This window comes from Spodoptera frugiperda, chromosome 14 (assembly GCF_023101765.2).
Source record: "Spodoptera frugiperda isolate SF20-4 chromosome 14, AGI-APGP_CSIRO_Sfru_2.0, whole genome shotgun sequence".
Taxonomy (NCBI): domain Eukaryota; kingdom Metazoa; phylum Arthropoda; class Insecta; order Lepidoptera; family Noctuidae; genus Spodoptera; species Spodoptera frugiperda.
In genome coordinates, this window is record NC_064225.1 from 4878489 (window position 1) to 4893358 (window position 14870).

General features: G+C 33.9%; 1 protein-coding gene across 1 annotated transcript; it reads right to left on the minus strand.

Moving 5' to 3' along the window:
- Positions 1-341: 341 nt before the first annotated feature.
- LOC118279371 (protein IMPACT-like) lies at positions 342-8590 on the minus strand. The gene is made up of 6 exons (XM_050698486.1): positions 8429-8590; positions 8112-8344; positions 7548-7692; positions 2819-2922; positions 2314-2520; positions 342-1827 (listed from the first exon to the last, which is right to left on the minus strand). Exons 1-6 carry the CDS (start codon positions 8453-8455, stop codon positions 1734-1736), a joined length of 810 nt encoding a protein of 269 aa, XP_050554443.1. The 5' UTR covers positions 8456-8590; the 3' UTR covers positions 342-1733.
- Positions 8591-14870: the final 6280 nt, after the last annotated feature.

The following is a 14870-nucleotide window of genomic DNA, read 5'->3' on the forward strand; positions in this document are numbered from 1 at the left end:
AGTCTGGGCTGGGACATTAAAACTCAGATTCTGTTCGTGGCCCTAGAAATGTCCATGAAATGATCAGTCTGGATCTGGCAAACCTACTGGTGTCACATGTAGGTCGACTAATGTTCCTAGTGGAGACAAGCTTTGGTATGTTACTTATTGTTGAGCAATAATTTGTGATGTTTCTATAACACAAAACTAAGCTAAGCTATCGTTAAGTCGTAAATCTCTACAATGGATTTACAATATTATCTGTTTGGAAATAAAGTTGAAAGTTACATTTTTGCTGAAACAAATATTGCTTAGCAAAAGTTATCAAGAGTCAGATACACCATAATAAATGAAAAAATGTATTTTACAAATTAAAGACTTTTATTTTCATTTACAATTTCACAGCATCAAATTATATTTAATTACATTAGATTTAGTATCAACTTAGAATCCTTATTTCTCAAAACGATAGCTTAATAATTTCATTTACACATAATATCATTTCTATTTGGTAAGTAATAAGAAAATCTATGAACAATTTACACCCTTACATATTTAACTAGGAACAATATTTACAATTAAACATTAATATACACATACAAGATCTAATAAAATCACAAACATTACTATGTTCCACTAAAAAATACATAGCTACTACTAATAAGTCTTATAACAGAAATGAACACCTACATGGTGACAACTGTTTTTGAAAATCGACTATAATATTACTGTCATAAGGTATAAAGTTGTATATCATTCCTCTATAGGTGTATTTAAAACAATACAATTATATATATGTATAGACTTGTGGTATCGTATAGTTAAGATCTATCTGCGAAAAGGGTGTATAAGCTGTTATAATTAAAATATTTCTTGACATCTGATTAATATGCAAAGGCACTACTAGGTTTATTACTGTTTAGTTGGATTTAATAAAAAACTTAGTACGAGTCTGTTTTACGTTTAACGAGTGCGTTCGACACTCTGATTGGTTGGTTCTTTCGAGCCGGCCAATCAGAGCGCTGAACGCACTCTCGTTTCGTTTTCGTAAAGCAAACTCGTTCTATGGGTACAGAGAAACAGTTTCATTATGACAAAATTATTCCTTGAAATAGGATTTTGGATAGCTAAAAAACTAATAATATCTGTTACTACCGAATGTAGCATAATACAACACAAGTCATGTATAAAAAAAAAAATTACAACCAAATGCTATCAGATTGGACTCTATCATGTTACATTACAGTAGAAAATTCAATAATTTTAAGTACCGACAAGATGTACTAGAATAAACTTTCGTTCATTCTAACACAACCTGTACATCACAATTTTATAACATACACTATAATTAACTGCTACGCACAAGGCTCGGAACCGGTTTAAAAAATACCGGTTAATACCGGTTTATATCGGTTTTCCTCCGAACTTTTCTTAAGAACGTGAACATTAAAGAACTTTATTTTAACCTAAATTAACCGGTTTATTCGACGAGGGGCATGTCGGTACACGCGTTGAAATATTATTATTGAAATAAGCTGAACAGCGCGCGGCGTTTTTTTGATGTGCGTCGTATTAACCGGTTTTTATTGCTCTAAACCGGTTAATCCGAAAAAACCTTTATGAAAATACTGTTCCAAATACCGGTTTAAAAAAACCGGTTTCGCGAACGAAACCCAATGTAAAGGTTTTGCGTACAAGTACATAATAACGGTTTGAAAATTTAACCGGTTTCCGAGCCTTGGCTACGCAGTCTGTCATTTCTTCAAAAGTCCAGCTTGTTGGATAGCCTGTCTCGTGGCATTGTTGATGTGACGGAATCTGTCGGGGCCAAGCTGTATGCCACCGTACCTAGAATAAAAATAAAGAAATTGTTAATAAATGAAAGTACAGTAGAATAATTTGTTTTGGAAAAGAAGAGGTAAGATTACCTTTAAAATGCACACGCTTTTCGAAAGTTCATCTCACACGTTAGGCAAAAGGCCTGACTTCCTTTTACTTATAACATAACTTCATGAAAATGTTAATGGTGGCCAGTAACCTAAGAAAAATTATAAAAGTGATCCTTGACCAGTAAAAGGTTGCAACCCCTGATTTAGAGAAAAAAGCCATGTTTTAAAACATTTTCCCGTTGGCCCAATTCCCAATCTTCCCAATCCCCAATTCCCCACCAATCCTTAAATTCTTAACTCTCAAAAGGCAACGCTCTTGTAACGCCTCTGGTGTTTCCAAGTGTCCATGGGCGGCGGCGATTGCTTACCATCAAGTGATCCGTCTGGTCGTTTACCGGCTTATTCCATAAAAACAAAACTAATATATTATGTAAGGTAGACTTACCAGCGAGAAACAACGACTAGTGTATTCTTCTGGTCCAAAATCTGCAGTAGATGCAGCATCCTGCCGCCGGCGTGCGCCTCGCCGTCGTCGTCACAGTCCTGCAGGATGGTGGTACCCTTGCCAGTCTTCTTCTGGATGCGGTAAGCGAACATATTGTGTGTCGCGTTAGATATCTTTTTATTCATCTTCAGTTTTGTGAGGACCGCACTGAAAGAGAAAAGATTATTTATTAGGATATTGCACAGCATTGAACAAGAGTAAAGTTATTAAAACAATGATATCAAAAAATGCCTCGTTGGTCGAGTGGTTGCAAGTGCGACTGCCGGGCAAGTGGTTTCGGGCTCGATTCCCGGGTCGGGCAAAATATTGCTGGACATTTTTCGGTTTTTCGAAAATTTCTCACTAGTAGTACTCAAATATGAAAAAAAAATATATATATAAAACGTAATATAGATAGATCTCTGATCTATATAGAATAGCAGTAGGTAGGTATATATTTACTTACTTTACATCATCAATGGAATGAACTTCAGCTGCATGACCTTGGAATATACTCTTTCTGTCTATAATGACTTCAGCATGGGTTATTTCTGGACACGCACTTTCTACCTGTAATGTACACAAACACAATTTGGTTAATATTATAGGATAATTATTAGTATAGTGGCCATAACTCTACTGCTTTAAAATTAAGTCATAAAATCCAATGAAAAACATTTTATAAATGCAGCCCAATATTTTAGACATGTAAATGATCATAAAATCTATATAGAATAGTTTCATTACTTTCATATATGAATAAAATTAAAGATTCAGAGTTACACAAATGACTCCTATTCAGCATGAGTTTAGCTTACAATAACTAAATCTATTGTTAACAATGCTAGTGTGTTCACAGACTCAATGGGGGCAGGTTTTGGGTCACTTATTTCAAATTGCCTTAATCCTAACAATAATGTAACTAATTACTGTTATGATAATATAACATTTTGCCAAATGATACAAAGAATAAAACAAAACTGTATCACAAAAAATCAACCCGTTGTGTTATTGATGGGCGATAGTACAAGGGTAAAAAAGCGGGACATTGTGGATGGTATCAACACCTTACTAGATTTAGATATAGGAATGAGAATAATTTGTGCTTTCCCATATTCTGACACTTTGTCAGAATCAGAAAATAAAAATATATATTATCTAAATAAAATAATTTCCATGTTGACATGTTGTCACATAAGGACAAATTAATATTTTTTGACACTAACAAATTTGTTAGTGGTTTTCATTTGAACAAGGAATACATGTTTATTCCAAGAAAATGTAAAGTTTTACTTGCTAGTCTGCTAGCAAATATTATTAATTTAGTTTTTAATAATTTAAGTGACAAATCTATATTATATAGACAGTCTAATAATATAGAGATAAAATGTACATATAATAGTACGAAGGAGACTCACAATTTGTTGACAAATGTGGGTAATACTCCGGATAACGGTTTAAACTAAGGTCTGAGACAACAGAAGATAACCAAGTTTCATGCATTGATAAGGTATCTTCTGGCAGTATATTAAACTCAAAAGCAAAAATAGTAAATAAGAATAAACAAAATAACTTGTTGACATTGTTTAGTCAGAATATGCAGGGATTTTCATCAAAATCTTTAGAGATTGAACTATTTTTAGAAAAATTTAAATATGATATTGTTTGTGTAACTGAACATTGGTTGAAAGGCTATCAAGTAGAATCTATAAATTTTAAAAACTATTGTGTAGGCAACTACTTTAGCCGTCAAATAATGATACATGGTGGTAGCCTGATATTAATAAAAAAATCAGTAAAATATAAGGAAAGACATGACATTGCATCACTTTCGATAGAGCATACAATAGAGTTGTCCTGTGTTGAGCTGGATAGGCATATTGTAGTATGTGTTTATAGACCTCCTAATTTACAGAACCTTAATACTTTTAGCTCAGTAATGGAAGACGTATTGAGGAAAACGTGTTCCAATAGTAAATGTACTATAGTATGTGGCGATTTTAATGTTGATCTCTTAGAGAACGGTTCAAATAGTACTAATTTATTAAGTCTCTTTAAATGTTTTGATTTGTCTAATATTTTTCTTGAGCCCACCCGAGTAACATCCACTTCGGCGACTTGTATTGATAATATTTTTTGTAACTGTGATTATTTTAATAAAGACATAGTCAATAGATTACCTTCAGATCACAGTGGGCTGACAGTGAATTTTAATACTATTACCACTGTACCAAAAAGAGAAATTATATTTAGGCAAATTACAGATAAAAAAATTGAGTCATTGAATCAGAACTTGCAAAATGAATTATGCGACCAAATACATGATAGTGAATACCCGTGTGAGATTTATGCCAACTTATTGTCCATTGTTAAAACACAATTTGATAAAATCTTCCCTTTAAAACGTAAAAACATTCAAAGTAAATTTGTATTTTGTGACTGGGCTACACCAGGTATTCGTATAAGTAGGGAAAAGTTATTTGAGTTATATGGTATGAGACAATTTAATAATAGTGAGGATTTTCGTCGTCATGTATCAAGGTACTCTAAAATATTTAAAACGGTTTGTAAGCATGCTAAATCTCTGTACATTAGCAGTAAAATTAGAACCGCGGATAACAAAATTAAAACTACCTGGAACATAATTAATAGCGAGACAGGTAGAAATAAACAACGTAATTCTGAATATAATTTAAATACCGAAAATGGACGCATTTGTACAGATATAAATGTTGCCCAGGAATTTGAAACTTTTTTAAAAATATTCCACTTAAAACTACGGAAGCATTGAAATCATCTCGCAACACTATCTATAGATATTCTTAAAAATAATGTAGAGAAATGCTCAATAGATTTTCGATTTCAACACACAAACCCCCAAACAGTGATAAAAGCGTTCAAAGATATTAAAGTTAAGTCAACTGAAGATCTCTGGGGAATGTCGGTTAGGGTGTGTAGATCTTTTATAGAGACTATAGCACCTTACTTAGCTCTAATTTTTAATAAAAGTGTAGATCAAGGAGTCTTCCTAGACTTAATGAAACATAGTAAAGTTGTTCCATTGTTTAAATCCGGTGATAGTGCGGAGCCCAATAACTATAGGCCGGTTTCTATCTTACCAGTACTCAGTAAAGTGTTTGAAAAACTGATGCTTACTCAAATGCTGCATCACTTTAACACAAACTCTATCTTTCACGATCATCAATACGGGTTCACCAAGGGACGCTGTACAACTGACGCTGGAGTAGCTCTAATTAAGCGGGTGTTCGCCTCGTGGGAAGACGCACAGGATGCTATCGGAATATTTTGTGATCTTTCGAAGGCATTTGACTGCGTTGAACACGAGACTCTATTGCTGAAGCTGGAACATTACGGTATTCGGGGTATATCGCTAAATCTATTGAAGTCATACCTTCAGGATAGGCAACTTAAAGTACAAGTAAATAAAATAAACTCACCGGGTGCTAGCATGTCTATGGGCGTACCGCAGGGCTCAATACTAGGCCCATTCCTATTTTTGGCATATATAAACGACTTGCCCCATTTATTTCAGAATGAACCTCAGATGGTATTATTTGCTGATGACACATCATTAGTTTTTAAAATAAATAGACGAAAAAAGAATTATGACGACGTAAATAATGCTCTAATGAAGGTTCAAAATTGGTTTACATCAAATAACCTAGTATTAAATGATAAAAAGACAAAATGTATTAGATTTGTTTTGCCAAATGTTAAGACTACCCAATGCGATGTATTATTAAATAGTCAGAAATTAGAATTTGTAAAAGAGACTACTTTCCTAGGGATCACTGTAGATGACAAATTGCAATGGGGTCCCCACATTACATCGCTAGCGGGACGATTGAGCTCTGCAGCTTACGCTGTCTGGAAGATCAGACAGCTAACCGACATAGGCTCGGCAAGACTAGTGTATTTCAGTTACTTCCATAGCATCATGTCGTATGGCATTTTGCTGTGGGGACAAGCTGCTGATGTTGAGTCTATATTTATCCTACAAAAGCGCGCCGTCAGAGCTATTTACAACCTAGGTCGTCGGGAATCTCTTAGAGAAAAGTTTAAGGAGATCAACATTATGACCGTTCCATGTCAATTTATTTATGAAAATATTATGTATGTTAGGAAAAACCTACATTTGTTTGCAAAAGTATCTGATAGACACAACTATCAAACTAGACATAAGGATAGATTAAGTCAACCATTTTTTAGATTGTCAAAAATAAGTAAGTCATTTATGGGATTCTGTGTTAAATGTTATAATAGAGTTCCAATGGAAATACAGAATCTGAATGAATCTAAATTTAAACTATGTATTTAAAAAACGTTATGTAGACAAGCATACTACAAAGTAAACGATTATATAGAAGATAAAAATGCTTGGAGGCAAGCTGGTCCGGCTCCACAGGAGAACGAAAAAAATGTAGTAATATAACCATGTTATTTCGATGTGTTCTGTACGTTATACAATTATTGTAAATGTGAGAGCCCTGTAATTAACTGAAATCAAATTAGACTAGTAGAATGCATTTATGTCAGCTTGGAGTTGTCATGCTCACTCAAATGTCTCATTGGCGGTGGCACGGGCATTGGATCGCTCGATTCCCTGCAACATGGTTGAGTTGGGCGGTGCTGGTGTACGTGTCATGTTCGTGAACGGGCGCTGTCAACTGGGACTGGTCAGCTCCGGACTGCATTATTTTTTATTGTCCTCTAGGTTATTTTCTTTTTCTGTCGCTTGGACTGTATATTGGTTTTACATTGTTCTCACATAGTTGAAGTAATCGAAACAATGTAACCAAGAAATGTATTGTAAATCTGATTGAAAAAGAGTAACCTATGGAGTTTCTTGCTCGTTCTTCTCCATAGGAATCTACACTTTGGAACGAGCAAATAGCTTCACTAGAGGACTGACCGACAGACAGACGTTATTAATATTATTATATTTGCTTTGACGTTCAAAAGTGCCTTCCTGGTCTATTTGAAATAAATGATTTTGACTTTGACTTAACTACCAAAAAAAACACCACAAGCAATTTAAAAAAAATACTTTAAATCTATGCCATGTCGTTATGTATAGATTTGCCTATCTCTAGCCTATAGCCTTCTCTCTCATAAGGAGCAAGGTTTAGACATTAATCACCATGCTTGCTAAAAAAACTGGTAATAAAACTTACCAATGATGTCATAGATTCCGTGGGAGACTTGGATTTAGAGCGGCTCTTCTTCCTATTCATTTCTCTTTTGCTGGGTTTTATAGTCTGTAGCACCTCTCTTATCTTCTCTACCCATTGGAAAATTACACTTTCACCAACATTCTCTCTGCAATAAAAATATTATACAAAATAAGTAAAGAGTATTCATATAAGCTGTTCAATAATGTTAGCATTGAATTTGTTAAATGTACAGAGAAGTTATAATAAAAAATATATAAATAAAGTAGGTATATAAAAGTGTAACTATGTAGTCAATTGTTTCCGTTAATAGTTTCCCTTGTATGGTTAAAATCTATATTATTTCCTATAAGTTTAATAAATCTGTTTAGACTTATTTAATAAGACTAATATAAATTTCTTAATTTCAATGAAAGAAAAAAAGCAAAATACACTACAGAATGGTGTGGTATTTTTTTAAATCAAAGAAAATACCAAAATTCCACAATTTGTCAGAAAAAGTAAACACAACAACAATATTGTGGCTACTTTCAGTAATATTAAAAGGATAAACAACAAAATACTTACAAATAGATTTCGTCTAAAGCTTGATGCAGTTCCGCCTTGTCGTTTCGATCCATCCAGGGCGCGGAAAGTTCGTAGCTGGGGGGTGACTGGGAAGGGTAATCCTTTGGCATAGTAACATATAATGTAACCTCATACTCCTTCTCCACGATTTTTATGCTATACGATCTCGTTTTATGGCTCTCTACGAACCAATCGTCTCCATATATGGAGGCCAAAGCCTCAACCTCCTCTTCCTAAAAAGAAAAAAGTAAATAAATAATACAATTTTGAAAAATAATGACAGGAATTTCCTATCAATTCTTGTTTTACAAACTTACCTGTTTAGTGAAGTTTTCCGCTTCCATCGTATGAATTTATGTTTAATTTCTAATAAACAATTTCTTCTAAAAGTATAGTTTTCACTATAAAAATATTAAATCAGTACAAAACAATTTCAAGTGACAAGTGACGATAGAATGCCAATGCCAGACAGTGGAGGCCCAAACCTCGACAACGATAACAAGCCAGTGTTGCCAACCAAAAAAAACAAAATGACTCTTTAATTGCCAGACACAAAAAATTAAAACACATTATTATTTAAAATAAATTATAATTTAAATATAAAGACGTCCGTTTATACGATAGTATTAATAAAAAAATAAAAATATTAAAATTAAATAACCTACCAAGGTAAAACTCGAAGCCCTTGAAGAAAAAAAAATCAACGCCATCTATCATTATTAAGGTACGACGTTTACAAAAAATGACAAAAGATGTCTATAGCAGATGTAATGTTAATAACTTGTTTGAAAATAGGTTTTTTTTTCATTTTTACTTTTTTTTAACTTTTTTTACTTAAATAAAATAATTCACAGTAATATTAATTAGGTATAAACTAATAGTAAACTTTTTTTTTGCAAATTAATTCAATGTATAAAATCTTTTTTTTTCAAAGGGGGTAGATTAACTTAAAGTCTCTTTCGTATCAAATACTTTTTTTGGATTAAAACGCCAATAAAACAAAAGAAGTAAAAAGTTAGTGATTTGATTGCGCTGATTTTTAGCCAAAGTTTACGGTGGAGTTCTAATTAAATATCCAAAATATAAACGGTTACATACATATTCGATAATATTTACATTATTTTACTAAATTACCTTACATAGTACGCGTTAATATTTATAAAGTTGCTATAATATCGATTTAGGTGTGTGATATGTGTCTAACGAATGTGTTGACGCGTAACTTTACAGAATTGGAGCAGAAAATTATTATCATCAAATGAAATGACTCAAGTAAGTAAATAAAAATGAAGGTTTTACTAAAAAAAAAGAAAAGAAAAAAAGCCGTATAGTAGAATGTAGATAGATAGTAAGTTACTACATAGTGGATACCTATTTTCCTGATTTAACGAACATACTAACATAGGTATGTACCTACCGAAGCCATTCCATAGAAATCAATGCGATTTCAATTTATTGAAATTTTGTATCTGGATAGTTATTCCAAATTTCAAACCAAAAGTGATTTGGTTTTGTCCGACATACCGAATTTGATGCAAAAAAATTATCTGTTCGCGGGGTAGCTTAGTAGGTACCTAATTTAGAAAAAGGAATATTTAGATAACCTACTGCTAGACGTTATCACATGTTTTAATCTCCATCTCCATCTTCGTCAACCAATCATACAACTTATTATAATTTCCAAGTCGCTCAGGGATGTTTATCTACTTTACAATATAAAGATAAGTTGAGTTTTCCTTCCTGACGCTGTAACTCCAGAACGCTCAAACCGATTTCTATGGTTTTGCATTTGTTGGAAAGGGCTCGGTCTCAGTGAGGTTTATAGCAAAGAAAATTCAGGGAAAACAGGGAAAGTCATTGGTGGCGAAATGTAGTTCCGAGTTTGCTAGTCACACATAAAAACCCACATAGAAATACCATGGAAAGCGCATACCGCTTATGTTAATATCAGAACCAGCGTGGCAAGGTGTAAAAACCGGCCAAATTAATTTCCTTTTTAATATTTTAATGAAAAAAATAATTCATCATAATTTTATTATTAGGCTAATATTCGGTTCTCATTGAACCAAGTCTGCATATTGTGGGCCCCTGCATCCGATAAATCTGTTACCGTAAAATAAACACGTAGGTATATTCTCTGTGTGTTTGGGCTAACATCGCTATTTTGTCCAGTTGCATGTTTGTGTGTAGGTAATTAATACTAATATCTATTTTTTAGTGAAAGACATAAGAACCAAGTTTTAACGATATTTAGGTTAAGTAAATAATGTCAAGTAATTATAGGATTTAACATAACATTGTATTCTTACTTCTGGCTATATGAAATATGAATTTTTAATTATTATATTTAATCAATTTTACATTATTCCTTACTGTCGACCCGCCCCAGCTTCGCACAGGTGCAATGGTGATATAATACCTATGCATGTATTATACATATAAACGTTCCTATTGAATCACTCTATCTATTAAAAAAACGCATCAAAATCCGTTGCATAGTTTTAAAGATTTAAGCATACAAAGGGGCATAGGGACAGAGAAAGCGACTTTGTTTTATACTATGTAGTGACGACGCATATTTATTTAGGAGTAGACAGTACATAAGTATACTATTTTGTGTTAATTTTAAAAAGCATGTTATTAAAGATTAATAATAATTATGTATTCAGCGCTTCTTATCGCTCGCCCCGATACCTAAACATTTTCTTGGAAATATCACACGTAAAACTCATGCGCTGATTGGTCGCCTGCATTGTGTAGGTATACCTATTGTTAAGACTTTGTCTTATCTCCCACGGTAACAAATCATTAGCCCTCCATTGTTTAAGCATGTTGTTTTACATTTTTTAGTAAACCAAACCTAGTCCTACCAAATTATTATTATTATCATGTCTAAAGACACAAAGCTATTGAAATTGTATACGTTGTGGTATTTCCTTTTATAAAGCTGAAAATAATATATCTTACATAGTTTTTTGTCATTAGCAGCTGAAATTACTTTTGCATTCGTGTCGTCTGCCCCGTCTTATAACTGAAAGTTTTTGTAAATAAGCTTTTACTCCTTTTCAAAATTCTGTCCTCTTTTCTGACTCTCCTGGTGAATACTTGGACCTGATGGATGATTCACTGCTAATCCTTTGGTTCTTTTCTTGAGTCTTTCTCGTGGTGCTGCAAAACTTTTACACGGCGGACAATGTATACTGCAAACGGACCTCTTTCGTCCATCTCATTACCTTTGCCGCGGGCCGCCTTTCTTATATCTGATGATTATGATCTGATTATGATCTGAGACTACCAATTATTTTTTTATCTTTTTTAAATTAATAAGACGGTTTAAGCACACAATTATTATGTCGCCCTCATACGAATATTAACATAAATGAACTTAATACAACTTTCTTGATTTGTCCAATAAAGGGAAAGACTAAAACCCTATTAAATTTACCAACGTCATAATCAGATGTAGGAAAAATCAGTTTTCTTTCAGCTTCGCCCCGAACATGGTATCATCTGGTGCACATTCTCTACTACATCTTGTATACTGCACCAGTTAGGTGACTCGACTTTACCCTTAATACATATATGCAAAACTATTGGTGGAATGTGTCCTGAGCGAAGTCATGACTATTTCAGGTATGCTCATATTGGACTATCTAATTAGAAAATTTTAAGAAAGTATGTTTTCTAGAAGAATTCTAGAAGTCTTCACTTCATAGGGAAGCTTTCCCTCCTCTTAGATAGAAACTGCGGGTTTGGGCGCCCGACTTTCGGCCTGCTATCTAAAATTTTTCTTGACTGTTGCTTCGTCTCCGGTTTCCTCTACCCTGGATGGGGTGACATGACAATGTTTGAGGGAGATAAATATTTACATAGGATTTTTTTTTTATATTAAACCTCAACCTAGCATTTTCTCCTAATCTTGCGTATGATGCGAACTTGTATGTTTGTACCCACGACACAGGAGGAAATCCTAGTGTGGGGCAATTTCTTAAAAGAGCCTATATTCGGTCGTTAGTAACTCTTTGACAAGTTAACAGTAGGTAAATCTTACGTGCATCGTGGGATTGTCTTGAAATATTAAGTTTAGGTATACAAATTAAAAACTGATAACAACGATTAAGATTCAAGTTCCGTATTTTTATATAACAAAAATAGTTAATTTAGCTGTTAGCATGGCACCTGCATGGAAAGCTGCTTTGTTCAAATTATCTTATACCTAGATTTATTTGTTCATTAGGGTGCTTTTCTACTAGAGATGTGCTATGTGATATACGATATGGCTAAGTTGTGAAACTATGGGACCGTTTCCACCGATACTAAAGCTATGACGAAGATGCACAGCTCAAGTATGCGATGTATCGATAGTAGGGAAGCCATCCATAGCACGCATCTTTCCGTATAAAAAACATAACTAAGCTGAGTCCGTTTCTACCAGTGCTAAGCTATGTGTACCATTGAATATGATTGGTGGAAGACTAACGCATCCACAGCAACGTAGCATAACACATCTCTGGTGGAAAAGCACCGTAAAACTATTTAAAATATGTAATAAATAATATGTGTGTAGGTGTGTGTGAGGGGAAACTTAATGTTTTATAGTAATAATTAAAAATATTGTTCTTACAGTTCAGTAATTATTTATTTATTTAAGATGACAATACAAATATACAATTTATTAAACAGGACAATATTCAATGAAATATATACACATTTGTTATAATGCTTAACCTATTTACACGAGTATAAAATTACAAAATCAATTTACACATTTTTTAAACTTAATTTACATTTATACAAAAAAAAAAACATTAAACAATAAAGTAAAAAAGACAAAAGTATGTAGGTATTTACACAGTAGAACAATTAATTTATAAAGAATCACTTATATTGCTTTTAAATTCACAAAGTATCACTTTCCACGCTTCATTTGTTTGACGTGTGCCATATATGCGTCAAGATCAGCGTCTAATTGTTCTGCGGTGCGTGCAGAATGCTTTGCATCCCCTGCTCTAGTCCGTTTATTGACAGTACTGTGAGATTCAGATCTATCTTTTTTTGTGTCTTCACCATCACATCTAGTGTTCCTCCCGTCTGAACCACTATTGCCACTGTAGCCGCTGTCAATACTAACCGGACTTCTGTCTTCTTTACTACCGTTATCAGACGTAGCAAGCTGTATATTTAGGGCCTTACCATCCAGTGTTCTTCCATGCAGTTCGTCTATTGCCTTCAAGGCATCGGCTCTCTTCTCAAAAACCACGTCAGCGGTACCCTTGGATCTTCCAGCCTTATCCCAGTTTATAGTGGCACTTTTCAGAACTCCGAAGTCTTGAAATAACTCCTCCATATCCAAATTGTTGACTTCAGAGTCCAAATTCGATACAAATAATTTCGTTGGACCAGTTGAGATAGACGGTGAGGCACTTTTTTGGATCTTCCTTTCAACTCGCGGCACGTGTGTGCCATCTTTGGCTACTCTGTACACTTCGCTCCTTGGGTAGTTGGATGGTCTCGGAGGTTTCGAGATATCGCCACGGTGTCCACCGCGCAATACTCTCTCCGTGCGGTCGTGTCTGTAGCTACCACCAGCTCGTCCACGGCTGCCACCAGATTTTCTTGAGGAATTGTTATAACGCGCAGCAGAATATACTTGGGTTCTGTAGACCATGTTGACGATTATATTAAGGTAATTCTTCTAATTCAAATTGTAGACCGTGCACTGATAGTCTGATAAGCGACTGCTCGTATCAACGACAAGGCAAACACTGACTACTCCGTGAGTGCGGATTCATTTATACCTACTCCGACGAAGAAAACTTTGGAGTGGGGGTGCCATTGTTAAGCTTACACATTGTGGTAATTTATGAACTTCTTATCTTTGAATAACCGTTTCAAGTGAATTTTAATAAATTAAGTATCGCAGAAATAATTATGGGAATCTTATGGGAGCTTCGCTAATTTTTGTATTAGAGTGAATTTTAAATCTAGAAATAAATACGTTAAAAAGGTTTGATTAAATTATTAAACGAAAAATACAACAATAGAAGCCACAATGTTTATCAAGTATTATATCATATATGTATGACTAGTTTGTACACACGGCTTTGCTTGGAATGGTAAAAGGAAGAAAGTATTCTTCCACTTACTCTGAAGTCGAAAGTACTATCATCAAATTTTCTCCCTTGTAATTCTTTTAATGCTTTTAGGGCATCGGCTTTCCTTTCAAAAACAACATCTGCGGTTACTGTTGTGGTTGCTATTTTTAGAACTCCATAGTTTTCAAAGAGCTCTTGTATATCTAAATCTGAAACTTCATAATCCAGATTAGATAGCTTCGTACGACCTGTTGAATCAGACGGCATTTTTGTAAGTATTCCTTTCACACAATATGTCATGTTTCATATTGCGGTGAACTTCGCTCCTTGTGAACTTTGATGATCTTGAATACTTTGATACATCGTCGCGATGTTCATTACATATTTTAGGAGATGGTTGAAACTAAAATATTTTCTTGTTTGAATTGTAAAAGTATGCATATCCTCTACATAGCTTAAAAAACACCATGTTTTACTTATCAGTTTGCTAACTTATTTACCATTTTCGTGGAATTGACAAACATACAACTCGTGCGCTGATTGGTCGCCTACATTACCGTTATCTATACCTATTGTTTAGACGGGTTTTAATTCCCACGTTATCAAACATCCAACCCTCTATTGTTTAAGTACTGTTTTCGTTTTCTTAGTAAATAGTAATTAT